The 27,913-nt window shown below is 43.7% G+C and overlaps 1 protein-coding gene across 1 annotated transcript; it reads right to left on the minus strand.

The window, feature by feature from the left end:
• Positions 1–2,217: 2,217 nt before the first annotated feature.
• On the minus strand, positions 2,218–26,455 carry LOC138973146 (ammonium transporter Rh type A-like). Its single transcript, XM_070345821.1, has 9 exons — positions 25,928–26,455; positions 13,242–13,434; positions 12,653–12,803; positions 10,139–10,283; positions 9,611–9,774; positions 7,198–7,335; positions 6,313–6,446; positions 5,695–5,852; positions 2,218–4,093 (listed from the first exon to the last, which is right to left on the minus strand). Exons 1-9 carry the CDS (start codon positions 26,073–26,075, stop codon positions 3,939–3,941), a joined length of 1,386 nt encoding a protein of 461 aa, XP_070201922.1. The 5' UTR covers positions 26,076–26,455; the 3' UTR covers positions 2,218–3,938.
• Positions 26,456–27,913: the final 1,458 nt, after the last annotated feature.

Consider the following 27,913-nt stretch of genomic DNA (forward strand, 5'->3'; position numbering starts at 1 on the left):
TATTATCGTCCTTCATGTCACTTATTTTCCTGTGTAATTCAACGCTCATTGTTGTTGCCCGTGCAGCGTTACCCGAGCGCCGTGTATTGATGGTGTGGTCCCATTCCTCGTGAATAAAGCAAAAAATTGAGTGACAACATCACCCCCGCTGTTGCAGCAGAATCAAGCAACACGCAAACACAGAAATGGAGAAGCTGCTGAAAGCGGGGTAGTGTTTTGTTGCTGAAAACTGGTTTAATCCAACCATTATCTACAATAAAGGTACATTTCTATAAGTCCAGTGATACCTTAAGCGCCGTTCACATATCAGACTTTCCACCAACTCTCCACCAAGTCTGGCATGTGAACGGTCCCGACGATGTAGTTCGATTTCGTCCAGATTTAGGAGCGACTTGAAAACTCAAGCGTGTTTTATTCATTTTCTTTGATACACGTTTCAAACAATAACAACATTAAGAACGTTAACAAGCAGACTGCTTATGGACACGTTCTAAAAATGATAATCAATATACATTCCGATAACAAAACAAGGCGAACAAGTGATAACTTTAACACTTATCTTTCATAATATTTCATTATATTTTATACAAAATAAAACTCAGTTGAGTGCTGCTCGACTCTACAGTGACTTACAAGCGACTCTAAAAAAATAAAAAATAAATCTGTTAGTATCGCGTTTCTTTATTGGCATTGACCCTGGGATTGAAAACGGGAAAACTGACAACGAATGCGACCGGACAATCCCGAATGTGCATGTCAGGTCGGTGAGAATCGTTATTTAGACATAGTCTGAGCGTCAGCGCTGGCAGCGATTTCAACTGACCTGGTTCTGACAAAATTCGCTTGAAAGTTGGCGGAAAGTTGGTTGTAAGTGTGCCATGTGAACAGCACGTTAGTGAAGTGCTTGTTTCGTCTTGTGGTTTCAAGTACCCACATTCAATCCGTTTCAGGTGGTGTGATGCCGGTGTAAGGCGATCGCCAACGATGAAAGGAATCTTTCAAGAGGTGAGCGTTTTTGTCGTATGGGTCTACTCTCACCCCATTCCAAATAAGTGGTTCACAATGTCCATGTGAAAATACTGAACGCTTCGAGTTTCATAATTACACAAGCACTGTTTTTGTAAAAAAAAACTACACTCCTAGCGACGAGCTGAAGCAGTATGATATACTGCGTACTAATTTAGAAGAAGAAGAAGGAGAAGAAGAAGAAGAAGAAGAAGAAGGAGAAGAAGAAGAAGAAGAAGAAGGAGAAGGAGAAGGAGAAGAAGAAGAAAACAACAACAACAACAATGTGTTTGTCACCGGGGTTTTTCTCTCCGAATGGGTCCGAATCATTTGGATTCCACACGTTTTGGACAAAGATGGAAACGGTGAATGCTCGACTGGTTTTCGCGTTTTAACAACTTTAGTGAATCAACTAAGCGAATAATTAAGAAGAAGAAAAATAATCTTGCACCTGCCCCTGTTTCTGTCCACACAATCTGTACTCCCAATTGCTTATTGTCACTTCTGTCCACGTAATCTGTACTCCCAATTGCTTATTGTCACTTGTGTCCACGTAATCTGTACTCCCAATTGCTTATTGTCACTTCTGTCCACGTAATCTGTACTCCCAATTGCTTATTGTCACTTCTGTCCACGTAATATGTACTCCCAATTGCTTATTGTCACTTCTGTCCACGCAATCTGTACTCCCAATTTCTTATTGTCTTTTCTGCGTGGTAGCATTTTCGAAACTTCAACTTGATCAGGTTCATTTATGCCTTTTTCTTGTACAATAAGGGCAGAATAGGAATATAAACTTGCTTCCATCCAAGAGATGAAACAGACACTGAAAAGACAGCAGTATATGACTGACATGGTGCTTCTGCAATATATTTGATTTTCGGGACACCTGACAAGTTGCTTTCCCGACATCAAATCCCATGACGAAACTCAAGGACAGGACTCTACTCCGTGCATGAGCACTGAAGATCTCTCTCTCTCTCTCTCTCTCTCTCTCTCTCTCTCTCTCTCTCTCTCTCTTTCTCTCTCTCTCTCTCTCTCTCTCTCTCTCTCTCTCTCTCTCTCTCTTCCTCTCGCTCTCTTCTCTTTCTCTTTCTCTCTTTCTCTTTCTCTCTCTCTCTCTCTCTCTCTGATGTACGCACTAACACACACACACACACACACACACACACACACACACACACACACACACACACAATGTCCCCTGACGAGTCAGCAGCAGAGAAGAGATTTATTTCATACTTATCATACACATCAAATGTGTTCAGTTTACAAAGTCACGACATGATATTGAATATAGAAGATATACAGTCGTTAATATCACACGCAGAGCTTTGAGCAAATCCAGTGTGTCAGTGTGTGCAGAGAGTGGCCTCGCAGGGCAATAATACTTCACGGCACACTCCTCTTCGTGATCAGGTCTGGACAGGCTTTAACATGGGAACAGACCGCCCCCCCCCCCCCCCGAGTCTCCTGCCAAAATGAACACACTGTGCACAGTGACAATTATTTTCATTAATAATTATTTCATTTTAAGTAATTAATTCATGAAAAAAGTTCCAACTCATCCCCAGCAAAAAGCCAGGGTGTTGATTTCTGGTATGTGTCCGATTGGAGGGATAAGTCTTATCCCGTAGCCCAGCCAGACCTGAGACTGTGAACCGAACTGATCGCACGAGAAGGAGTGTGCCTTCAGGCAGCAAAGGTACTCGCAAACAAACATGCTTGTCAGAAGAGAATGCTGAGCCTTCATACATTATTTCCATCTATTGAGCAAACACGGGTACATTTCCTCTAACCAATTTCGCCTGTAGAAGGATGTTGTGGCTGTCGATTTCAGAACAGTGCCCGTTATTTCAGAAACTGCACTATCCACAAGAAATATCAAATGCAACATCCCTTTTCATGTGACGAATTCATTTGTGCAAGGTTGGAGAAATAAAAGCCATCATCAAAGCTATGAACGTCATCATTTCATTTTTGCAAATATGTTCCTCCCGAATCAAAAGGAAGGACTAAGAAGACACATAATTATCTGAGATGAACACACATGACGGCGAATACGTGAATACAAAAAATAGATCAATAAATGCTAACATAACATTAATAAAGACATGCGTAATATACACGACAAACAAGATATATCGTTCTCACGATTAGTAACATGCAATACAAAACACAAAACAAAGGGAGACACACATGAAGCATATAATGCAATAAGTACCATGCGATAAACAAAGCGATAGAAATACACATGAAGCATATCAATACTGGGACGAGATCTAATGCAACAAGTACCAATCGTGAGATAACATAATGGTAATTCCAACGACTATTTCCCAAATGACCATGCAACTAACTGGTTTGATAGCGTGTTCACACAAATAAAATACCCTGGAACTCCAACAGATAAAGCGAACATGAGGAGAGGAAGGAAATGGACGTTTCTGGACCAAAGAACTCATTGGAATTCCGCTATTCTTCTGCTTTTGTTTTTGTTCTGCTGATTGTTCATTTGTTTACCTTTATTTATTGCTTCCTATAAAACCTTGTCCTATGTAAGAAAGATATATATAAGCAGGGTACAGGAAATCTTAAACCTAGAACTAGCTTCAGCATAATGTAAAAAATGTTGTTGCCAACATCTTTTATTTTTTTTTACGCATGGAGCAACTAAAGTTAGTTCACTCTGCCCTTGTTTTTCCTCGTTTTAGTCTTCTATATTTAATATTGTTCGTATTCTACTCCCCAAGCAGGTTTTGCTCCAGGCGGGTATTATCTTCTTTCTTTACTGATACTCGAAAACCATACATCCGATCCGCTTAGTTCTCTTTTCTGGTTGTGGATGGCGAAAGACTTGATGGTCCAATCAACCGAGTTCTTTTTTCCCCTTTCGGTTGTCAACAGCCCTCACTGGCCAATCGGCAAAGTTATTACACACGAGTGTTGGAATCGGTCTCCCCGTTGGACCGGCCCTTGTCGCCCATGACCTGCGGGAAGTTGTAGTCGGACACCTCCCAGTTGGCGTGGTCGTCGAACACCATGTCACCCTGCGGAGCGTCCCAGATGGGCAACTTCAGCAGCAGACCTGCACACAATAACGGCAACATGAAAGCGCTATGTTGTGTCACTTGCACACAATAACGGCAACATGAAAGCTCTATGTTGTGTCACCTGCACACAATAACGGCAACATTAAAGCTCTCTGTTGTGTCACTTGCACAAAATAACGGCAACATGAAAGCTCTATGTTGTGTCACCTGCACACAATAACGGCAACATTAAAGCTCTATGTTGTGTCACTTGCACACAATAACGGCAACATTAAAGCTCTATGTTGTGTCACCTGCACACAATAACGGCAACATTAAAGCTCTATGTTGTGTCACCTGCACACAATAACGGCAACATGAAAGCTCTATGTTGTGTCACTTGCACACAATAACGGCAACATGAAAGCTCTATGTTGTGTCACTTGCACACAATAACGGCAACATTAAAGCTCTATGTTGTGTCACTTGCACACAATAACGGCAACATTAAAGCTCTATGTTGTGTCACTTGCACACAATAACGGCAACATGAAAGCGCTATGTTGTGTCACTTGCACACAATAACGGCAACATGAAAGCTCTATGTTGTGTCACTTGCACACAATAATGGCAACATGAAAGCTCTATGTTGTGTCACTTGCACACAATAACGGCAACATGAAAGCTCTATGTTGTGTCACTTGCACACAATAACGGCAACATGAAAGCTCTATGTTGTGGCACCTGCACACAATAACGGCAATATGAAAGCTCTATGTTGTGTCACTTGCACACAATAACGGCAACATGAAAGCTCTATGTTGTGTAACTTGCACACAATAACAGCAACATTAAAGCTCTATGTTGTGTCACTTGCACACAATAACGGCAACATTAAAGCTCTATGTTGTGTCACTTCAAGATAATAAGGTGCATGTCTGTATTTGTCCAATTTGCAAACCGAGGCAGTTGATTGGCTTGATGTATGTTGTCAGAGCAAGAACAGAACATTTACCGAATTAATTTGTGTTAAGCACGATTGATAAGCTGATCCGTACAGGCAATGAGAGAATCGTCAATTAGAAGATTAAGTTCAGAGCGACGTTTGGTGCAGTCCGGCTTTGAAATCGGTCGCGTGATCATGATTCTCGATTCTGATGTCTCGCGTGTAATTTATGCGTAGCAAGCGTGTGCCCTGTGTGAAACACTCACAGGCTCATTAATTCACCTTTTTCAATTCGTTAAACGGCCATGGTATTATGCGGAGTCTCTGCATTTTCAACAGATATGCAAATCGATGCTCAGATTCATGCCTGCATTCCAAAATTGACAAAGCCAATATAATAAGGTCAAAGATAAGTCGTGTTCCTATTTTGTTTACTTCGAGAACATATAATGTGGACTGTGTCATTACAGCATTAGCAAAATGGAAATGAGATCATAGCAAAGTCACGTTAACACAAAATAATTGTCAAGGGGAGTCCAATAAAAGCGTTAGTTACAATTTCTTTCAGTAAGAACCATTCCATTCATTCTTAACGCTGGAATGTCTTCTAGGACCCCAACACGCTAGTTCATTCTGAGCAATTACTCAAGTCATAAAGACACTCAAGCACACGTAAAAATGTGCACACTGAGTTTCAAAAGCCGGCGTTACCTGTGAGTGCGCCGCCGACAATGGCGATGACGAGCGTCATGCAGAGAGCGGCCATCTGGTAGCCGCCCTGTTCCAACGCCGTGCGCGTCATGGCGAGGTCGGCGTCACAGGGAATGGTGGCGTTCATGCCTGCACGTGCTGGGAAGATCTCGCACAGGCTGCAACACACGGCCACGGTGATTAGCAGACAATTTGAAATGCGTTTTTCACGATGCAGGTGTGTGTGGAGGACTGTAAAATCAAGATTTGTATTCACAAAACCTGGGAATGAAAAATGAATTCTTCACCCACCAGCCCTGGGGACCTGTAGTGCAGTACGAGTACAGGCGTGAAGAACTACCCCCACCCCCACCCCCCTCCCCCCCCACCACCACCACAAGAAAAAAGGTGGAGAGGGGAAGGGGTGGCTGTTGTCCTGTTCAAGTTTTTCATAAAAGGTTGATTCACAGCACAAGTTTGTAGTCGACGCTACATTAACAATCCAATGACATTTGAAGTACAAATATATCAAAGCTGGTCGATGTTTTCAAAATGAAAGGTCCTAAGCCTAACAACCACACAGGAGTAAACCCAGGACCATCTACCCACGCATCATATGAGAAAACAAATAACACACACCTTTCACCCCACTTATCCCGGGTGGAGAGAGCGGCCATGACAGCCCCAGCAATGCCAGCCAGCACTCCCGGCATGCCGTGCAGGTTGTGCACGCCGCAAGTGTCGTGAAGCTTCAGGAAACGTGTCAAGGCCGGCTGCACACACACACACAGACATCAAGACAGTCATAAATGGACTTTCATTGCTAACAAAATGTTTAAAATCGACCTAAACGTCCACATTCAAGTTGTGTTTGGAAGCTATACTTAGGTCGCAGTCCTGTACGTAACAATGACGAATATTTGGAATCTTTGAATAGCATGCGAGACATAGCACCTGCATGCGTATAAGTTACATGTACTACACAGGGTATACCCCGATATTATTTCTAAGACTTACAACGACTTTATCATCCCATTGCTGGCAACTTCGACACGCATCCTCAGTGGAAAGCTAGCAGCAACAAGATTTGCGCTACCCAGGTTTGTGTGTTATTTTGTTATAATCAGCCACCTGCGCTTCTGGCATAATTACCGAGTTCTTTTACAGCGGTGACACGGGGATGGGACATGTATACCGTCTGAGAGTCATCATATAAAGTTGACCCGTTTCCGTACCGGCTTAGATTCGAACCTGTGACCCGAGGACCCCAAGTCCAGTTGCTATCCCAACTGAGTGAGCTACTATACCCTCGATTTTTAACAAGATTTGAATTAACAACTGCGAAAAGACATGAGCTTTCTGGAACTGTCTACATGTTTTAATGTGATAGACCAAACCAAAACACACACTATCCAGGCTTACGGATAGCAATATCGATTGTAGGGCTGTTATAAACAATGACCAACCAACCCCCTCCCCTAAGTAATAGTTACACAGCCGGCCCGGGTTCATGTTGTGACTGACCGTGATGTACTTGTAGCCGACGACGGAGATGATGGCAGCCACAGTGCCCATCAGCACGGCGCCCCACGGCTCCAGCGGCATGTCCGCTGTCGTGCCCACCGCCACGCCCCCTGCAAGAGTCGCGTTCTGGATGTGAACCTGCACAGCCACAACACACACTTGTAGGCAAATAAACAACGTGCTTTTAAGACCTACAGAAATGTCAGAAAACCAGGCTTTTATCAGTAGGGAGGGAGTCGTACATTAATATAGCCTACAGACGTTGTTTAAGGGATATTCGTGACACAAAATGCTTACATCGCCTCATAAGCTACACGATACCATTTGGCATTTGGGGTTTTCCAAAGATGCACAACAGTGTTGCCTCATTTTGCTTTGTTTTGACTCTTTGCTTGACACGTGTAGAACTCACCGCGCATAATGCATTGCTCTTATACCAAACTAGGCTGAAACGGGTGCCGTGGTTTTCGAGGTAATTTACTTCTATGACAGCACTATGACACATACGTTTGTATAACAAGGCTTATTAGGCTTATCATTATTACTAATTGAGAACAGAACGTATACTGGCAACAAAGTTAGGTGGGAAACAAACAACCTAATAAAAGCAAAAACAAGTCGCGTAAGGCGAAAATACAATATTTAGTCAAGTAGCTGTCGAACTCACAGAATGAAACTGAACGCAATGCCATTTTTCAGCAAGACCGTATACTCGTAGCATCGTCAGTCCACCGCTCATGGCAAAGGCAGTGAAATTGACAAGAAGAGCGGGGTAGTAGTTGCGCTAAGAAGGATAGCACGCTTTTCTGTACCTCTCTTTGTTTTAACTTTCTGAGCGTGTTTTTAATCCAAACATATCATATCTATATGTTTTTGGAATCAGGAACCGACAAGGAATAAGATGAAAGTGTTTTTAAATTGATTTCGACAATTTAATTTTGATAATAACTTTTATATATTTAATTTTCAGAGCTTGTTTTTAATCCGAATATAACATATTTATATGTTTTTGGAATCAGCAAATGATGGAGAATAAGATAAACGTAAATTTGGATCGTTTTATAAATTTTTATTTTTTTTTACAATTTTCCGATTTTTAATGACCAAAGTCATTAATTAATTTTTAAGCCACCAAGCTGAAATGCAATACCGAAGTCCGAGCTTCGTCGAAGATTACTTGACCAAAATTTCAACCGATTTGGTTGAAAAATGAGGGCGTGACAGTGCCGCCTCAACTTTCACGAAAAGCCGGATATGACGTCATCAAAGACATTTATCAAAAAAATGAAAAAAACGTATGGGGATTTCATACCCAGGAACTCTCATGTCAAATCTCATAAAGATCGGTCCAGTAGTTTAGTCTGAATCGCTCTACACACACACACAGACAGACAGACAGACACACACACGCACATACACCACGACCCTCGTTTCGATTCCCCCTCGATGTTAAAATATTTAGTCAAAACTTGACTAAATATAAACAAGTCGCGTAAGGCGAAAATACAATATTTAGTCAAGTAGCTGTCGAACTCACAGAATGAAACTGAACGCAATGCCATTTTTCAGCAAGACCGTATAATCGTAGCATCGTCAGTCCACCGCTCATGGCAAAGGCAGTGAAATTGACAAGAAGAGCGGGGTAGTAGTTGCGCTAAGAAGGATAGCACGCTTTTCTGTACCTCTCTTTGTTTTAACTTTCTGAGCGTGTTTTTAATCCAAACATATCATATCTATATGTTTTTGGAATCAGGAGCCGACAAGGAATAAGATGAAAGTGTTTTTAAATTGATTTGGACAATTTAATTTTGATAATAATTTTTATATATTTAATTTTCAGAGCTTGTTTTTAATCCGAATATAACATATTTATATGTTTTTGGAATCAGCAAATGATGGAGAATAAGATAAACGTAAATTTGGATCGTTTTATAAATTTTTATTTTTTTTTTACAATTTTCAGATTTTTATTGACCAAAGTCATTAATTAATTTTTAAGCCACCAAGCTGAAATGCAATACCGAACCCCGGGCTTCGTCGAAGATTACTTGACCAAAATTTCAACCAATTTGGTTGAAAAATGAGGGCGTGACAGTGCCGCCTCAACTTTCACGAAAAGCCGGATATGACGTCATCAAAGACATTTATCAAAAAAATGAAAAAAACGTTCGGGGATTTCATACCCAGGAACTCTCATGTCAAATTTCATAAAGATCGGTCCAGTAGTTTAGTCTGAATCGCTCTACACACACACACAGACAGACAGACAGACACACACACGCACATACACCACGACCCTCGTTTCGATTCCCCCTCGATGTTAAAATATTTAGTCAAAACTTGACTAAATATAAAAACACGACTATTAAAATACGCATGCAAAGTCTGTCATTCCGACGAAGAGACGACTCACCATGTCGAAGCGTCCTTTGTTGTCCAACATGGCGGAGATGGCGAAAGTGACGATGGTGCAAGCAGCCAATGAGAGGTAGGTGTTGATGACAGCCCGGTGCTGCTCGTCGCCTGACGTGGCGCCCCCGTTGAAACTCGGCCAGTACAGCCACAGAAACACACAGCCTGAAAGATAAACAAACGTATACACGCCAGTAAATGATGACGGAAGCAAACAAAAAACGGGAAGCCAGAATCTGAGGGGCAGCAAGTCAGTTTGGCAAAAACGATCATAGAAAGTATCGCTCTTAAGCAACTCATTCAGTATTTCCATATCCGTCTTCACTTAGACGAGTCCGAGGGCTGAAACGGTGTAACTTTGTTGATTTGTTTTTCATTTTCTTGCATGCTGCTGCTCCAAATTGTGTTTAATGCTTTAATTTTCCTAGGAGCCTTACCCCAACTAAGCTCACGCAGGGCCTTTTCCCCTTAAACCCTCCCCCCCCTCCCCCCTGATTTTCTGTTATTCCCGCTTTCATCCGTGTCTCACCGATCATGGCGAAGATGTCTGAGTGGTAGACGGCGCCCTCCTTGCTGTTCTCCTCGGTCTCCTCGCTGTACAGCACGCGGGCCACGGCCAGGCCGAAGTACGCGCCGAACACGTGCACGTACATCGACTCTCCGATGTCAGACGTCTGCAATACAAGGAACATGTCAACACGCAACATTACCCAATACTGACGGACTGTGTGATGATATCTGCTGCTATGGTCTGTTGAGACAGTGATATCAAAATCGAGACCGGAGGTGGAGATTTTGATACCACTGTCGAAACAGACCAATAGCAGAAGATATCATCACACAGTCAGGTAATCTATATATATATACGACTAGTGTCTGTCTGTGTGTCTGTCTGTCTGTGCGCGATGCGCGGCCAAGGTTCTCGATGGATCTGTTTCAAATTTGGTGATCATATTCAGGTACACCCTGGACACAACCTGGTCGATGAGATATTTCAACACGTGCTCTCAGCGCGCAGCGCGGAACCGATTTTGGTTCCACCTCAGCTATTTTGGTTCCACCTCAGCTTACCCGGGCCCCCATACCGACACACCATAGCCGCTACACCACATCACAACGCCAAAGTTCTCGGTGGTTCTTTTTCAAATTTGGACACCGTATTCAGCTACACCCCGGACACAATATCATCGATGAGATATTTCAACACGTGCTCTCAGCGCGCAGCGCTAAACTCATGTTCGTTTTTGTGTTCATTTCACCATTATAAGTAACTCTTCCTTATCTTCTCCAGTGTTTGGCGTTTATCTCCCTTCCTTCGTGTGGCTTTCCCGTTCAGTTGTAAGTTACTATTTATTTTTAGAATGTCACTGCGCTGTCCAGAACGCTTCCCTTGCACCCGTAAGTTGTTCTTACTGTCAAAGTGAAAAGGTCGAATCAATTTATAGCCACGCGAAAAATACACTCTCACCTATCTCTATATATTTATAGATACAGATATGCATATATATATACGGCTTCTCTGTGTGTGTGTGTGTTTGTGTGTGTGTGTGTAGGCAAAAACCTATGTATTATAGAGTTCTGTTTGTGATGGGGTCTAGCGGCTTTTGTCTGTCTGTATGTTCTGGCATGTGAGAAGCCACAGCAGATAATATAGGGCTAAGAAATAAGCTCTAAAATTCTCAATCCCGTTTGACAGGACTTCGCCTTTCAAAGGTGATTGTGGTGAACCGCCACGCTGTCTGTCTCCGCGCCGTTCACCCCAAATTCCCGTTTCTGAGAGTGACTATTTTTAGAATGTCACTGCGCTGTCCAGAACGCTTCCCTTGCACCCGTAAGTTGTTCTTACTGTCAAAGTGAAAAGGTCGAATCAATTTATAGCCACGCGAAAAATACACTCTCACCTATCTCTATATATTTATAGATACAGATATGCATATATATATATACGGCTTCTCTGTGTGTGTGTGTGTTTGTGTGTGTGTGTAGGCAAAAACCTATGTATTATAGAGTTCTGTTTGTGATGGGGTCTAGCGGCTTTTGTCTGTCTGTATGTTCTGGCATGTGAGAAGCCACAGCAGATAATATAGGGCTAAGAAATAAGCTCTAAAATTCTCAATCCCGTTTGACAGGACTTCGCCTGCAGAGGTGATTGTGATGAACCGCCACGCTGTCTGTCTCTGTCTCGCGATTCACCCCGGCGAAGCCGGGTATTCCTCTAGTGTTAGATATATTGCTAATTCTCTGGACATTTTGTATTTACTGTAAAGAAATTACAAAAGTATTTGTCTCAGTTTTGGCTGTTCCATATCCCTCCCTCTGATTATTATTTCTTTTTGTTCACTCTTTTCTTGTACTTTTCAGTATTTTAAAATGTCTTTTCTTTCAAAAAGCCTTTAGTCACTTGCTCAACTAAATTCTGGGATCATTACATTTTCATATATATTTGTTTGTTTTTAAATTTAGGTGTTTTTGTTTTTGAAGTGGGGAAGCAATAAAGAGGTCGTCGATATCAAAACTGATATCGACGGAAATGTCGTCGATATCACTTTTGCACTGAGCTCAGTTTTGCCCAATTGACCAATGGAAATCCACGTAACATATGAAATAGCAATATTGTGAGTTAACCTACTGTTGTGTAGGCTAAATTGACAACCCTGGTCTGCCATGTCATCTTCTGGCGGTAAAGGGGTAGGGGCGGTTGGTAGTTGTGTGTGTTGGTTGGGATGGTTGGAGTGAACGGGGAAGGGAGGGAAAGGGTAAGAGATGGGGTTGAAGGTTTTACCGGTATCTAGAGCGGCTCTCTTAAAATACAGGCTACATCATGCATGATAACGATTCAGACACCGTAACAGCCAAAATACAGATACCTTTTTTCAATACACAGAACACAAAAAGCAGGGGGAAAAATATGCAGTATGGTTCAAAATCAGATTACAAACAGCTCGAGAGTGAATGGACACAAACAGAACATACAAAAGAGGCCCGCAAAAGAGAAAATGAGAAAAAAATAACAGCAAATTAAAAGTAAGGGATTGTTACATACATGCAGTTTGTGGACTCCGGTGTACTCGTTGAGTTGCGCCAGGATGGTTTCAATAATGGCCATGATCAACAGTTGCAGGGGACTAGTTTTCCCCAAAACTGCTCCAAAGGAAATTAGCACTGTGGCTGCAGCGAAGTCTGAGGACAACATTCTGAAATGAAATGATTGATTGAATGATTGATTGAATGATTGATTGATTGATTGATTGATTGAATGAATGAATGAATAAATGCATGCATGAATGAATGGATGAATGGATGGATGGATGAATGGGTGAATGAAGTAATGAATGAATGCATGAATGAATGAGTGAGTGAATGGATGGATGGATGGATGGATGAATGAATGAATGAATGGATGGATGGATGAATGAACTGAATGAATGAATGACTATTTTATTGTTTTACTGGCTGATTGCTCACGCTCAACAAAATGCACAGCTTTTGAGCGGACAGAACATGTAGAAATTACCTCCCCCTGGCCAACAACAACAACGATAACAACAATCAGGCAGCTTCTCATGCGACATCAAACAGGAGCGCTTTACAGCACACAGTATAAGCAAGTTCTCAAAGGCCAGTAAACCTACTCGGTGATGTTGATGGGGAACCTTTCACCCCCGGCGATGTCTGAGTGGATGAATCCCCTGACGATGAGCGCCACCTGCAGGACGAAGGCGGCCACCAGCATGTTGACGCCCACAGCGCTGTAGCCGTACAGCTTCAGGAACGTCATCAGGAAGCCGAAGCCGATGAACATCATCACGTGCACATCCTGGAACACTGCAACGGCAACACCTCTCTCGATAGCAGTGCATTCTCGCCATTTGATATGGAGAAAACTAGACAATGCCTTACTGAGCTATGTTCTTGATCTTTTGATTATTATTTGTATGTCAGTCTACCTCAAAGTACATTAGGTCGACGTATTTGGAAATATTTTGTTTTGTCTATGATTTAACGTTCAAATACAGAAACCTTTTTTTTTCTTTCTTTTTCTTTTTTTTAACTCTTTACGACAACATCGGGTCTAACTTATTCAATGGCCATGAATTATTCTCATTAAACACATTTTTTTAAATGGAAGGACTGTATACGATCTTTAATTAAACAAAGCCAAAATAGTACAACTAAAAGAGTCCAAGGATTTCATTCAAACTTGCCATCGGGTCTAACTTATATTTGATGGCAGTGAGTTATCTTCTGGGAAAACAACAACCTGCGTGTCTGCAGATCCTGTGTAGGTCTTGCTCAGTGACGCGTTGGGCCTTCACAAGCTACGTTCCACACCTGCCAGCATGCAAGCGCTCTGCTGCTCATTGTGGAGAGTTCAGTGGCACTTTTTACGACATAACTCATTTGTGCGACTCGGGTCTTGACCACCAAGCGTGATAGAATTATATGCTCTGCGAACGCTGGTTACACCTTTTTTCTGGAAGACCATGTTCTGTCGTTCTGTTTGATTCTTGATATACTTGTTACTATCGGGAAATACTGCGGATGAAATCATGGTTTTTTTAAAATTGTTATCGAATGTCGTCAAAATGGGCTAGGAACTGGTGTGTCACCATCAACAGTCTGAAGACCGTAGCCACCTGCTTCTCTATCTCCAACACCACTGAAAATCTCAAACTGACCGTCAACAATCACCAGATTCCACAAGAAGACACTCCCACCTATCTAGGAGTCAAACTGGACAAACGACTGACATAGAAACCCCACATCCAGGAGGTGGAGAGGAGGGCTACAAGACGACTGTCTCTCATGAAAAAACTGGCTGGCACCAAATGGGGAGCCAGCAGCAGCATCATCAGACAGGTGTACACGGGCAACGTCCGACCGGTGATGGAGTACGGATCAGCGTCCTGGGCTACAGCCGCAAAGAGCAACACCAGCAAGCTGGCCAAAGTACAGAACGCCGGCATGCGACTCATCACTGGAGGACTGAAAACCACACCCATACACACCCTTGAATTCACCACAGGACTCCCTTCCCTTGACACCAGACGAGACGAGAAAGTCCTCACAAAGACTGCCCACCCACCCAGCTCACCAACATCTGCAAGAGCCAACCAAAAACAGACTGAAAAGAAGCAGCTTCAATCATCTGGCAAAACAGCAGGTGAGGATCCACAGCGATGCCCTACCAAGCACTCCCGAAGAGCGAGAGCCACTTCAAGACGCCGAAGAATGGAACATTCAGCAGGATGGCGTGCTTTTCGCTACGGATGTCCCAGGAGTGACCAGAAAGGGAGACCAGCCAGACCACATCCTCAGGTCTCTCACACTGGAGATGCTGCAAGAGGAATACAACGCCTCACAGTGGACTCATGCTTACACCGATGGGTCTGCTGATGCAGCCATCAAGAACGGAGGTAGCGATGGGCGAACACTTTCAAGATCTATGCCTGCTGGACGGCGGTCATCAAACTACCGGGCCGAAATCACCACTCTGTATGAAGCTGCCAGGCTGATCAGCACAGATGACCCGCCCTCACGCATCGTCTTCCTGACAGACTACAGATCCGCCATCCAGAGTCTGCAGTCGCCCGGTGAGCAGCTGGAAAGAGACACCCTGCGCATGCTGAGTGACCTCTCACAGCGCACACGGGTGACAGTTCAGTGGATTCCTGCCCACTGTGGCCTGGCAGGAAACGAGGAGGCGGACAAACTGGCCAAGTCTGACAGCAGTCTGGAGCAAGAAAACCAGCCAGCCTCTTACAGGGAGGCCAAAACTCTGGTCAAACGTCAGTACAGAACACTCTGGGAAGAACTACACAGCCACCCATCTGATGATCAGATGCCTCACCTACAACGTCAACAGCAGACCACCATATTCAGACTACGGACTGGTCACTGCCGACTGCGTGCCCACCTGTATCACCTTGGGGTGTCGCACACACCTGACTGCTCATGTGAGACAGGCCCACAGACCCCAGAGCACATCCTGCAGTCCTGCCCCCTATACCAAGACGCACGGACACAGCACTGGCCGCATGGAGCTACTCTAGCGGAGAAACTCTGGGGCACCAAACAAGACCTGGACACGACCACAAACTTCACAACCCATATTGGACTGGAAATCTGAGGCCTGATCTAGGAACGCTGAAGAAGAAGAAGAATGTCGTCGATGAGCCGATGTTGTCGCTACCGCCATTTGCGGCTTGAGATAAATAGTTAGAATGCATCCAATCATGTCCTTCAGAATCGTGCATTTGTCATTACACTGACACTCATTGGGGAATACAATTTCCGTCACACCCCCCCTCTCTCTCTCTCTCTCTCTCTCTCTCTCTCTCTCTCTCTCTCTCTCTCTCTCTCTCTCTCGTGTATTATGGCGGTTATTTTAGCCACACAATTAACGTCTTTGGGTGGTGGGCAGAAAGGCAAAACATGTGACACGACAAGGTGATGATAGGGATGACTGACGATTGGGCTCCCCTTCCAGCGGGGCATTGTTAAGTTAACTCCCCTATTGTCCCCGCGCCTTTTATGTGGCTATATGCGTTGCACATTTTTCCCTTCGTAGTTTCCCATATTCTGTTGCTGTGACCTAGCTTGCTCTTCTTTGGCTCAACTCGTACTTCAACAAGGACACACACAAACGCATGTTCACGGTACATTCACACGAATCATTCATCTCTTTCTATGAAGACTGCGAAGTAATATCTTGTCGCCTGAATATGCGTACATGTGATTATTTTTATATCATCCCTATGCTTCTTTTAGAAGACGGCTACCGCCTTCCATGGACACTTGAGCCTTGATTTTTCTGCAGCCCCATTGACGTATTCAGCTCGAAATGTTTACAATGTTCAGTCTTTGTCCTCGGGTCTCCTTGCCAGCAATGTCAAACTGAATTGAGCGGGTCACCAAAAATCCATCTAGCTCTGACTTTCCCTTAAAGATATCTTCCCTCAAGTGTAAACAAAGAAGCTTAAAGCGGCAGTGTGTCCAGGCTGTTACACGCATGGGATAAGAGCAGCCTTCCCCTTGGACACGTGGCACTAACCTAAAGTCTCCCTGTGCACAATGGGACTTTTGGTGCTGAATTCATTTTGCAGTTTGACAATGGTTTCAGTTTCAGAATAAATTCTAGCAATATATTCCACTCTCCACAGGAAGCAGCCAGCCTGCTGACTCTGTGTATGTGTCTCCACAGGAAGTGGCCAGCCTGCTGACTCTGTGTATGTGTCTCCACAGGAAGCGGCCAGCCTGCTGACTCTGTGTATGTGTCTCCACAGGAAGCGGCCAGCCTGCTGACTCTGTGTATGTGTCTCCACAGGAAGCGGCCAGCCTGCTGACTCTGTGTATGTGTCTCCACAGGAAGTGGCCAGCCTGCTGACTGTGTATGTGTCTCCACAGGAAGCGGCCAGCCTGCTGACTCTGTGTATGTGTCTCCACAGGAAGCGGCCAGCCTGCTGACTCTGTGTATGTGTCTCCACAGGAAGCGGCCAGCCTGCTGACTCTGTGTATGTGTCTCCACAGGAAGCGGCCAGCCTGCTGACTCTGTGTATGTGTCTCCACAGGAAGCGGCCAGCCTGCTGACTCTGTGTATGTGTCTCCACAGGAAGCGGCCAGCCTGCTGACTCTGTGTATGTGTCTCCACAGGAAGCGGCCAGCCTGCTGACTCTGTGTATGTGTCTCCACAGGAAGCGGCCAGCCTGCTGACTCTGTGTATGTGTCTCCACAGGAAGCGGCCAGCCTGCTGACTCTGTGTATGTGTCGCCACAGAAAGTGGCCAGCCTGCTGACTCTGTGTATGTGTCTCCACAGGAAGCGGCCAGCCTGCTGACTCTGTGTATGTGTCTCCACAGGAAGCGGCCAGCCTGCTGACTCTGTGTATGTGTCGCCACAGGAAGCGGCCAGCCTGCTGACTCTGTGTATGTGTCTCCACAGGAAGCGGCCAGCCTGCTGACTCTGTGTATGTGTCTCCACAGGAAGCGGCCAGCCTGCTGACTCTGTGTATGTGTCTCCACAGGAAGCGGCCAGCCTGCTGACTCTGTGTATGTGTCTCCCAGGGTTGTGATGTACAAAATGTAGCGCCGCTACAAAAAAAAGTAGCGAATAGCGGTAAACTACTTTTTTTTTCGAAAGTTGTAAAAGTAGCGAAATAGTGGCGGCGCTACTTATTTTTTTGTAGCGAATAGCGATTTTGCGCTACAAATTCCGCTACATGTGTAATCTTTTAGGGACATTTGTGTTGATCGCGTGGTCACAGATTTATGAGCTGCTAACGAGTGTTTTCGGCGAATACTCACCGGAAGTTACACCGGAAGTTACATTGTTTTGAATCGCGATAGGCCTACTCAATGATCGATCGATCATTCACACTCAGTTCACACTTCATTCTCAAGAGCAAACGATGGCAGCCGGACGTGTATTACCGAGTTTTTTGGATAATTTTTTAGCAAGCTTTCCTTTGCTTTCATCGAGGAGAAGGAAGACAAGTTTTTATTTAAATGCTTGTTGGGTTGCGCTCCTGCGAAAGTGTTCTCGTGTGGAAAAACCTCTTCCTACAACTGTGCAAACGTACATCAGAGAGCCTGTTCAGCCATCACTGCACTCTCTTCACACCAACACCAAGATGAAGAGCCTTTTCCTGCGGAGTAACACAACTCTGCCCAGCTCTGCTGCGGTTGAACGGCTGTTCAGCGCCGCAGGACTGATCCTGACCCCTAACAGGGGCAGAGTAACAGACAGTAATTTTGAGGCCAAAGTCCTCATCAAATACAATGGCGGAAAGGTGTGAAAGGTGTGAAAGATGTGATAAACAATCTGCTCTGCGTGATCGTTTTAACTTTTGTTTTTTAGTGAAGATTTTTGTAAATAAAATGTATTCTGACTTTGATTTCTTGTTCTGTGTTTACTGCTTGTGTGGAGTTAAAAGTAGCGGAAAAAGTAGCGGCTACTTTTTGAAAAGTAGCGGAAAAGTAGCGGCTACTTTGTGTAAAAAAGTAGCGGAAATGTAGCGGCTACAAATTTTACTAAAGTAGCGGAGAAGTAGCGGCTACTTTTTAAAAAGTAGCGATCACAACCCTGGTGTCTCCACAGGAAGCGGCCAGCCTGCTGACTCTGTGTATGTGTCCAAGTGGAGGGCTTCTGTTCTCCCGGGTACAAGCCGTGATAGATCTGTTCTCCCGGGTACAAGCCGTGATAGATCTGTTCTCCCGGGTACAAGCCGTGATAGATCTGTGGCGGTGTTCATCAACGTTCAAACGGGAAGAAAGTATCTTTTATTGGCTCAGGTGTGACAAGCTAGCAGCAACAGTGTCGCGCTGCCCATAATGTGTGCGCGTTTTTAGGTAGCCACTTAAGTTACACGATGATAGAATCACTGAGGTCTTTCAAGGGCCACAACGATGACACAGGGGTGGGACATGGATACCGTCTCGGAGTCTGCACATAAAGCTGACCCGTGTCCGTCCCGGCCCGGATTCGAACCGCGGTCCAGTGCTCTTTTTTACCAAGTGAGCTACCTGGCCCCAAGTTTTGCAAATTAGAAACCAGGAGAACCATGCGAGACATGTTTGATATTTTCCACGGCGTAACCCAAAAATCCAACGAAGTCTTTTATTACTCTCTACATGTACATGAAAAGACCCACGACAAAGCTGTACCCATAGGAATGTAGACGGTGCTTAAGTGTGCGTGTGTGTGTGTGTGTGTGGGGTCTTTTGTGAGATGTTGATGTCGATGTGAAGGGTGATCTACTATAAGTGTAGTACACACAGTCGGTAGGTAGAGATTAATTTCAGGAACATGATATTGTGTTTGTCGAATACTTAGGACACCTCCTGTGAGTTGTTGCATAAATTACAACAACGATGACACCTTGTCTCTCGTCGGAGAGTGATTTCAATAAGGGACTTGCCAACCAACGCCGGACCACCAAGTCGCGCGATACAATAATTGCGAGACTCTGAGAACTTGCGTTGCCTCGCGAGAGGTGGCTTGAGTAACAAGTTTTTTTCAGAATGAACAAACCACTCTTTAAGAATTGCACTTGTCTTGGGATAATCAATTTAAAACTAATGGTAGATCCAAACAGAGAATCTTGAAATTGAGCAGCGTTTCTTCATTCATCTAAGGACAATGAGCCTGGTGAGGTTCTAGCAGTAGGTTTAAGATTCCGGCCTTTCTTCGTTTTTAATACCATTGACTGATTGAGCAACACTTTCCACCATTATTCTCCAGCGGTCCTGCTAATTACCGTCAACTGCCGTCAACTACCGTCAACTGCCGTCAACTACCGTCAACTGCCGTTACGGAACTACCGTCAACTACCGTCAACTTTTTGTGTGTCTTGAACTTCTTCTTTTTTCCCTGAATGCAGGTGGCTGAGTTCGAAAAAGTGACTTGCGAAGGTAGCGGAATCGCCATTTGGGGCGGTACTACTTGTCTCCAAAAACCTCCGAAAACCTCATCTGAAATAAGAAAATTCGTCCTTAGATCGTGTTTTGTTACATACTTGTTTGCAATCATGACTTATATTTGCACCTTTCACCGTTCATGGCATTATTTTCGTGTTTGTGCGAGGATTTACGAAGGAGCGGAAGCACTAATTAATCATATGACGTCATCAATACTTGTGCTTTCGAGTAACAAGAGTTACCTCCCTTGCATTGAAATTGTTGCATCGATTTCGTCGATAATCCGGCTCTCAACACAAATATAAGGGTGCATGTAGCATGAATCAGGCTTACTTTTCACCGGCATGTCCAATACTTCACTTTGTCCTAGTCATCCACTTCTCATCCACTTCTACTTCGTGAATCACAAAAATCCCGTGCTTATCGCCCCAAATGGCGATTTTGCTACCTTCGCAAGTTTCAAACTCAGCCACCTGCATTTAGGGGGGAAAAAAAGAAGTTCAAGACACACAAAAAGTTGACGGTAGTTGACGGTAGTTCCGTAACGGCAGTTGACGGTAGTTGACGGCAGTTGACGGTAGTTGACGGCAGTTGACGGTAGTGACGGTAATTAGCAGGATCCTTCTCCAGAGCTGTGTACCATTTTGTGACATGCATTTTCAGTACTTTAAATGATAATAACGTATATTAAATGGCAACCAGAATGTATTCTATTTACTTTTTTTCAGTAATATTCTGGTTAGATAATGATATACAGACATGCTACCAAAAACATGGTATATTTGTGTTTTATTTTTTCAATTGTTATAGTGTTCTTCTTCTTCTTCTTCTTCTTCTTCTTCTTCTTCTTCTTCTTCTTCTTCTTCTTCTTCTTCTTCTTCTTCTTCTTCGTTCATGGACTTAGACTCCCATGTTCACTCATGTTTTTAGCACGAGTGGGTTTTTACGTGTATGACCGTTTTTACCCCGCCATTCAGGCAGCTTACGCCGATTTCGGGGGAGGCATGCTGGGTATTTTCGTGTTTCTATAACCCACCGAACTCTGACATGGATTACAGGATCTTTTCCGTGCGCACTTGGTCTTGTGCTTGCGTGTACACACGAAGGAGGTTAAGTCACTAGCAGATCTGCACATAAGTTGACCTGGGAGATCGGAAAAATCTCCACTCTTAACCCACCAGGCGGCAGCGACCGGGATTCGAACTCACGACCTCCCGATTAGGAGGCCGACGTCTTACCACCACGCCACTGCGCCCGTCATTATAGTGTTCAAATCCATTTCACAACTTTTAGTTTCCGTTTTACGAAGTTGTCGTACTTTGAAACCCTTGTAATTAATTGAACGCAGACAAAAAAAATGTGCAAGTATTTGTAATTCTTTCTCTGCGGGCCAAGAATAAATAAGGAACCAGTATTTATTATTGAAATCACAATTTGTATGGTTAAAATGTATCAGTTAAGTAAAGAAATGTCAACTTGTAACGTGGTTTCCCCTTGTACACAGCTCTGGAGAATAATCCTCAACAGAAAGAAGTTATTTCACGATAATGTTATGTACAAACTAAAGTAGCAGTATCTCCGGTTACCTTGTCGCCGGTGCATAAAGCATCCATTTACTCGCACACTGAATTAAACTTGAAAGAAAACTTGCGAAACGGTGCGCGACTCACTGCAAGTTGTTGAAGTATAGATAATGGATGTTTAGGAAGTGCATGTAAATGTGCAGAATCTATGGCAAAAACTTGGTAACGCGTGACTGACTCCAATAAGCGAAACCACAAAGTTTGTCAGGGTTACAGCTGTCCTTAAAGGCACTAAAATCACCAAAATTAAACTTGGAGAATACATGGAATAACTTAGTTTTCTGGATAGTTATTGAAGTGACTTATGAAAAGAAATGAAAAATATGTGAATACTACAAGACATAGACTGCCCTTGGCCTTGCTATGGAAACTGGCTTAAACAGTGCCATATTGGATTTCTAGGAAACGGTTTTACAGCAACATCATATATCAGAAATGCTTAATATTTGGCACAAAGATACACATGACTAATATCTACAATCACATAGAACGATTTTTTGAGAAAAGACTACAGTTGAATATATATTAATTTTTGAAATAAGGATGAATGAATATGCGGTTAGAAATTCATCAATCCTTATTTCAAAAATTAATATAAATTCAACTGTAGTCTTTAGTAAAAATATTGTTCTATATGATTGTAGATAAAAGGCATGTGTATCTTTGTGCCAAATATCATGCATTTCTGATGTATGATGTCGCTGTAAAACCGTTTTCTAGAAATCCAATATGGCGGCTGTTTCCATAGCAACGGCGATATGTGTCCATTAATATTTACAATTGTCATCATTTTCACGAGTTTTCATTCACAAGCACCTGGGAAATAAATCTCATGTTCCCCGGGGAATAAATCCCCGGTTACCATAGTTGCAGGAAGCCCTATTACATGGATAATCAAAAGCAAACCCAATAGAAACCCTCGAGGATTCTTCGGCTCTTTTCATTGGCGTTTCCCCAGACCTAAACAGACGACACTGCTTCGCCAAGTTCCAAATACGAACTGGCAAATGTAAACAAAACTACCTCATCAAAGGTCATACATTTATGCTTTATCGCAAACAAATGAAACCTATCGATATGTTTTATCTTCTCACAATGTCATGGAGTGCGTGTATCTCTTTGGAGAAACACGAACGTCAAGTTTTAAGTCAAACCAATTGACCCCTGACACACACATTTTGACCCGTGCACAAGACGTTGTATCGATAAACTAAGCGCAAATAAAAAAAATAATAATAAAAAAGCAAAGAACATAGCAACAAGAAATGAAGACATCTGACAAAGCCGAGCAAGCAGAATGACAAGTCTAATGAAAAACAGAGAGGCAATGAGAAACAAGATCGCGATTATCTTTCCTTCGCGGCACGACGCAAATCGTTTGTGTCCTTTGACCCAATTCGTGCAGTGCTGCACGATGCAAATCTTCTGTGACCTTTGCCTCAACGTAGCTTCAATATTCGATTACTAATATTTACCACTGAAAACCGAGGGGTGGAATACCGAGAGGGGCAGGGTGGTAGGGCGATGGTGAAATGTAATGAAGAGACACGTGTAGCAATAAGAGAAAACCGATTCTGCAATAACACAAACACGAACAAAACACCCAACACTGACCTATATGAATATTTAATCAATAATATGATCGTCTGCGTTGCAGGTGTGCAAGTGAAGGGTTGGGGGGGGGGGGGTAACTTGATCATTAATTTGTGTGTGTCAGTGTTTGTGTTCATGGACTGATTGTGAGGGAGGGGGAGGGTGGGGTGGGGTGTGTTTCAGGTTTTGGTGTGGGTATGAAACGAGCAAAACAATACCCACACCACACAATCTTGGAGGCAAAAAACACTCGCCGTCGCATCATTTTGTCCGCACAATATTATATGCACCAACAACCGGAAAGAAAGGTGACAACGGAAAAAGACTCATCTTTGCTTCCTGCGATTCCTTGCCGCCGACTCGAACGTCGCACGATAATCCACATAACAGATCTGTTGTGAGATGGTCAACGCTGACTGTGCAAGCAAATCACCTCGTTTGAAATACGACAATCCCATCGCTCGAATGCAACATGTGGGCACTATCGTCTCAAAGGCGCTTACTGTTGGTTTCACACACCACTCTGTAGTCGGAACCTACAGAACTTCGCATCCTCAAACCTGACATACTTGTCTCAACATTATAAACTCAAATCACACACAGTAAGTTGCTTTCGCACGCCAGCTTTGAACAACGTGCTGGGGCCCCGAACATGCATTATAATAACAGAACTCGCGTGTCAAACCATGGCTCCCTGTGTTGATTTTTCACTTAATGTTGAACCACCAAAATGATGACAAAAACGATGTTTGATGGTTTGTTGCCAGACTAGCTTTTTTGTCGGTCCTCGGGGGGCATATCGACTTTTGTTTCATATTTATTGACCGCGGCCTTCGGCCTTGGTCAATAAATATGAAACAAAAGACGATATGCTCCCCCTCGGACCGACAAAAAAGCTGGTCTGTCAACACCCCATCAAACATCTTATAATGTTTCATTCATTGTTATAAGTCACTTCAATAACTACCAAGAGAACTGGGTTATTCCATGTAGTCTCCAAGTTTAATTTTAGTGCAAGTACACGGCATCGCCTTAACTGAGCCCGAAATTGACTTCTCCAAGAAAAACAGCTCTTTAAAACAGTTTTCTTTGGCTTGTTCATGCTGCTCTTGAAAATACTCCGCGCAGGGCAATGCACAGCCTGTACGCATCGTTAACTTGACGCGAAGACCACCACTTTGGGTCACGTCAAGCGCTTGATGCCGAACCTGTGGAGGGTTGGGTTGGGAGAGGGAAAGAGAGGGCGGAAGATATGGGGTCAAGCAGGGACGAACGAACACTGTTTGAACAGCGCCTATTTGGATCTAGTTTCTCATGTCTTTAGTAACCTCTTAATACTAAGCGGATCACGTTTCGCCGCTGTGCGATTAAAAGAGATGTTTTCTCGCATTAATTGTTTGATTGGTATTTGATATATCTTCTTGTCCTTGGGCAATGCCATCAAGGACATTCGTCTTGCTTTCCCCAGCGACAGAGTCGCGCTACCCATTTCCCTCTACATGAGTATATTCGTGTTTTCAAGCCCTGACACTTTTGCTGTGAGCTTGGGATCTTGATCGTGCGCATGCATGCACACTGGGGTGTTCGGACACCGAGGAGAGTTTGCTCAAAGTTGACTCTGGGAAATAAATCCCTCGCCGATAGCGAGGACTGGTTTCAAACCATCGTGTTGTTTTTCACCAAAACATCGAAATACTTGAAATATGAAAGCCATATTCGGACGGGAAAAAAATTGCCATTTTTAGAACGAGTTAATCTAATTGTTGCGACTTTGCTTTTGTGGTTACACTAAAAAAAAAAAGGGTTGCCGTGATCAGAGCTCGGGACCCAAAAATCACAATCGTCGGGACGGAACCAATGCTTCTTTGGGACCCAAAGATCACTAAAGCGTATTCGATGCCAAGATTAACAAAACAAACACAAACAAAACAGACATATTTTGTTCATGCATGCTAATAACATGTTTCATTAAAAGCCTCACGAAAACAGTCTCAGATCTGACCAGTCTTTAACATGGGGTAAGACTATCCGTCTACTTGGTCACATACCACAAAATCAACACCCAGACTGCTTGCAGCTGTGAGGAATTCATTTCTTAAAAAGCAACTAGCGCGGCGAATTTGCGAAACGTAGTCCACTATATGGCTCTTACGAAACTAATTCATAACAAAATGCCCAATGTGCACACGCTGTTCATTTTTGGGTATGTGACCAAGTGGAAGGATGGTCTTTTCTCGTGTTAAAGCCTGGATAGATCTGATAAGGTGAGCCCAACTGTTTACGCGGAAAGAATTGAGCCTTTAAAATGCTCTTCCTTTTGTGTAGTTTTCCATCTTGGGAAGCACTACAAACCTGGCCAAGTTTTGACATTGGATGAGAGCATCCTTCCCTGGTACACATACCACACATCAACAGGTTTCAGTGCATAGTGGCAATTTTGGGATCAATTAAAACACACGCACACACACACACACACACACACACACACACACACACACACACACACATACACACACACACACGTACACACACGTACACACACGTACACACACACACACACACGTACTGGGACAACTACACACACACACACGCGGGCGCGCGCGGGCACAAACCAACGTACGTAACCCCCTCCACAAACACACGCACACACGCACACACACACACACACACACACACACACAAACACACACTTGCACACACTCACAAACACTGACAGAAGCCAACTTACTTGGATAATACTGAGCCACCATATTCGTGGGATCCGTATCTTTGGGCTGTGCGGTATCGTCATACTTGGCGAGGAACGCGAAGAGAAGAAGGAAGACGAGTTGACAGACGAAGACGAAAGCGCCAAACTTCACACCCCGACGACTCATTTTGATTGCACTTTTCTTTCAGTTTTTTTTTAATTGTTTTTTTTTTTAACAGTTTTTAAAGTAACGTTTCTTTGTTCCTAAGATTTTATTTCTTTCTTTTCCCCCTTGATAAAAAGAGACAATTTTCTAGGACGCCTTAAAAACGGCTTCCAGTAGTTTCTGTCTTTAATTACTTTGAATCCGTCGGGTGCAATAACCGTTTGGAAAAAAATCGGTTGCTGGATTGCTAAGTCGAACTGCAAACAGTAAAAGACTGTTTGATTTACGTGCGAAAAAGGATTCAGAAGTCAGTTTTTAGGTATTCAAATTCATCATTCTGCTGGAAGTCAAAGTATAGGTGTACGTTGCACGGGTCTCTGGCAGCAAAACAGAGTGAGGAGCGAGACTTGCTTTTTTGCGCATCCAAGTGGGACATGTCATGTTGACAAGGGGCTGGGCCGGGGGCGTTTCCACTGAGAGCCAATCAGATGGAAGATAGGGTGTGTGAGTCTAGGAACCAATCAGATGGCAGTATTTAGGGGTGTGCGAGTCGCTAAACCGTAAAGCCTCAACGGGTGTCGTATGATTTGTCTTGCGAGCGGCTGGGTGGATGTGGGGATAAGGTGCCGGGGGGAGTTGGCAAATGTTGGAGAGTGCAGGGGGGTTGGGGTGGCAGGTGGGAGGCATTGCTTTCCACTTCAGCCAGGTCAGTCCATTCCTAGAAATACACTGAGATTTGAAATTGAGCTGAGACTAAGTTACATAGTCAATCAATCAATATGAGGCTTATATCGCGCGTATTCCGTGGGTACAGTTCTAAGCGCAGGGATTTAAAAAAAAATGTTATGCAATTTATATCGCGCACATATTCAAGGCGCACGGATTTATTTATGCCGTATGAGATGGAATTTTTTTTTACACAATACATCACGCATTCACATCGGCCAGCAGATCGCAGCTATTTCGGAGCATATCCTACTTTTCACGGCCTATTATTCCGCAAGTCACACGGGTATTTTGGTGGACATTTTTATCTATGCCTATACAATTTTGCCAGGAAAGACCCTTTTGTCAATCATGGGATCTTTAACGTGCACACCCCAATGTAGTGTACACGAAGGGACCTCGATTTTTCGTCTCATCCGAAAGACTAGTACTTGAACCCATAGTTCGCTTTGGGTGTTGAATAGATTACAAAACACACGAGGAAGGTCTTAAAAATAGTGTTTGAGCGTTCTATCTTTTTAATCTGAATGCTGTGTTTGGAAGTCATTCCAGACCGTGATATTCTCCAACGGGTTGTTTATATTATGCAAAGCGTTTTAGCATTGTATGGCATGGAATATGCATGCGTTTGCTTGACTGTAGGTTTGACTTCCTCAATCCAACGGTCTTAATCTGCTCAAGTTGACGAATGGGTATCTACCATGACTAAATAAATTATTAAATTAATATGATGACGAACGGAATCCGGCTCCTAACACAGGAGAGCTGGGCGAAGCAAAGCGCTCGCTGATTGAAATTCAATTTATTATTTGGCATAGTTTCGGAGCAGTTTTGAACAAATCATTGCAGGTGTTTCAAAAAAAAATTATATAAAGGGACTAAAGGAATACCCGGCTTCGCCGGGGTGAATCGCGAGACAGAGACAGACAGCGTGGCGGTTCACCACAATCACCTTTGAAGGCGAAGTCCTGTCAAACGGGATTGAGAATTTTTAGAGCTTATTTCTAAGCCCTATATTATCTGTTATGGCTTCTCAAATACCAGAACATACAGACAGACAAAAGCCGCCAGACCCCATCACAAACAGAACTCTACAATCCACAGGTGTTGCCTCCACACACACACACACACAC

Source organism: Littorina saxatilis, linkage group LG8 (genome assembly GCF_037325665.1).
Source record: "Littorina saxatilis isolate snail1 linkage group LG8, US_GU_Lsax_2.0, whole genome shotgun sequence".
Classification (NCBI taxonomy): Eukaryota; Metazoa; Mollusca; class Gastropoda; order Littorinimorpha; family Littorinidae; genus Littorina; species Littorina saxatilis.

Excerpts from the sequence above, each read along its gene's own strand:
- LOC138973146 (XM_070345821.1), bottom strand. The coding sequence starts at position 26,075 with ATGAGTCGTCGGGGTGTGAAGTTTGGCGCTTTCGTCTTCGTCTGTCAA. Across the intron at positions 9,775-10,138 it reads AGACATCTTCGCCATGATCG|GCTGTGTGTTTCTGTGGCTG; the intron begins GTGAGACACGGA and ends TTTATCTTTCAG. Across the intron at positions 6,447-7,197 it reads TCGGCTACAAGTACATCACG|CCGGCCTTGACACGTTTCCT; the intron begins GTCAGTCACAAC and ends GTGTGTGTGCAG.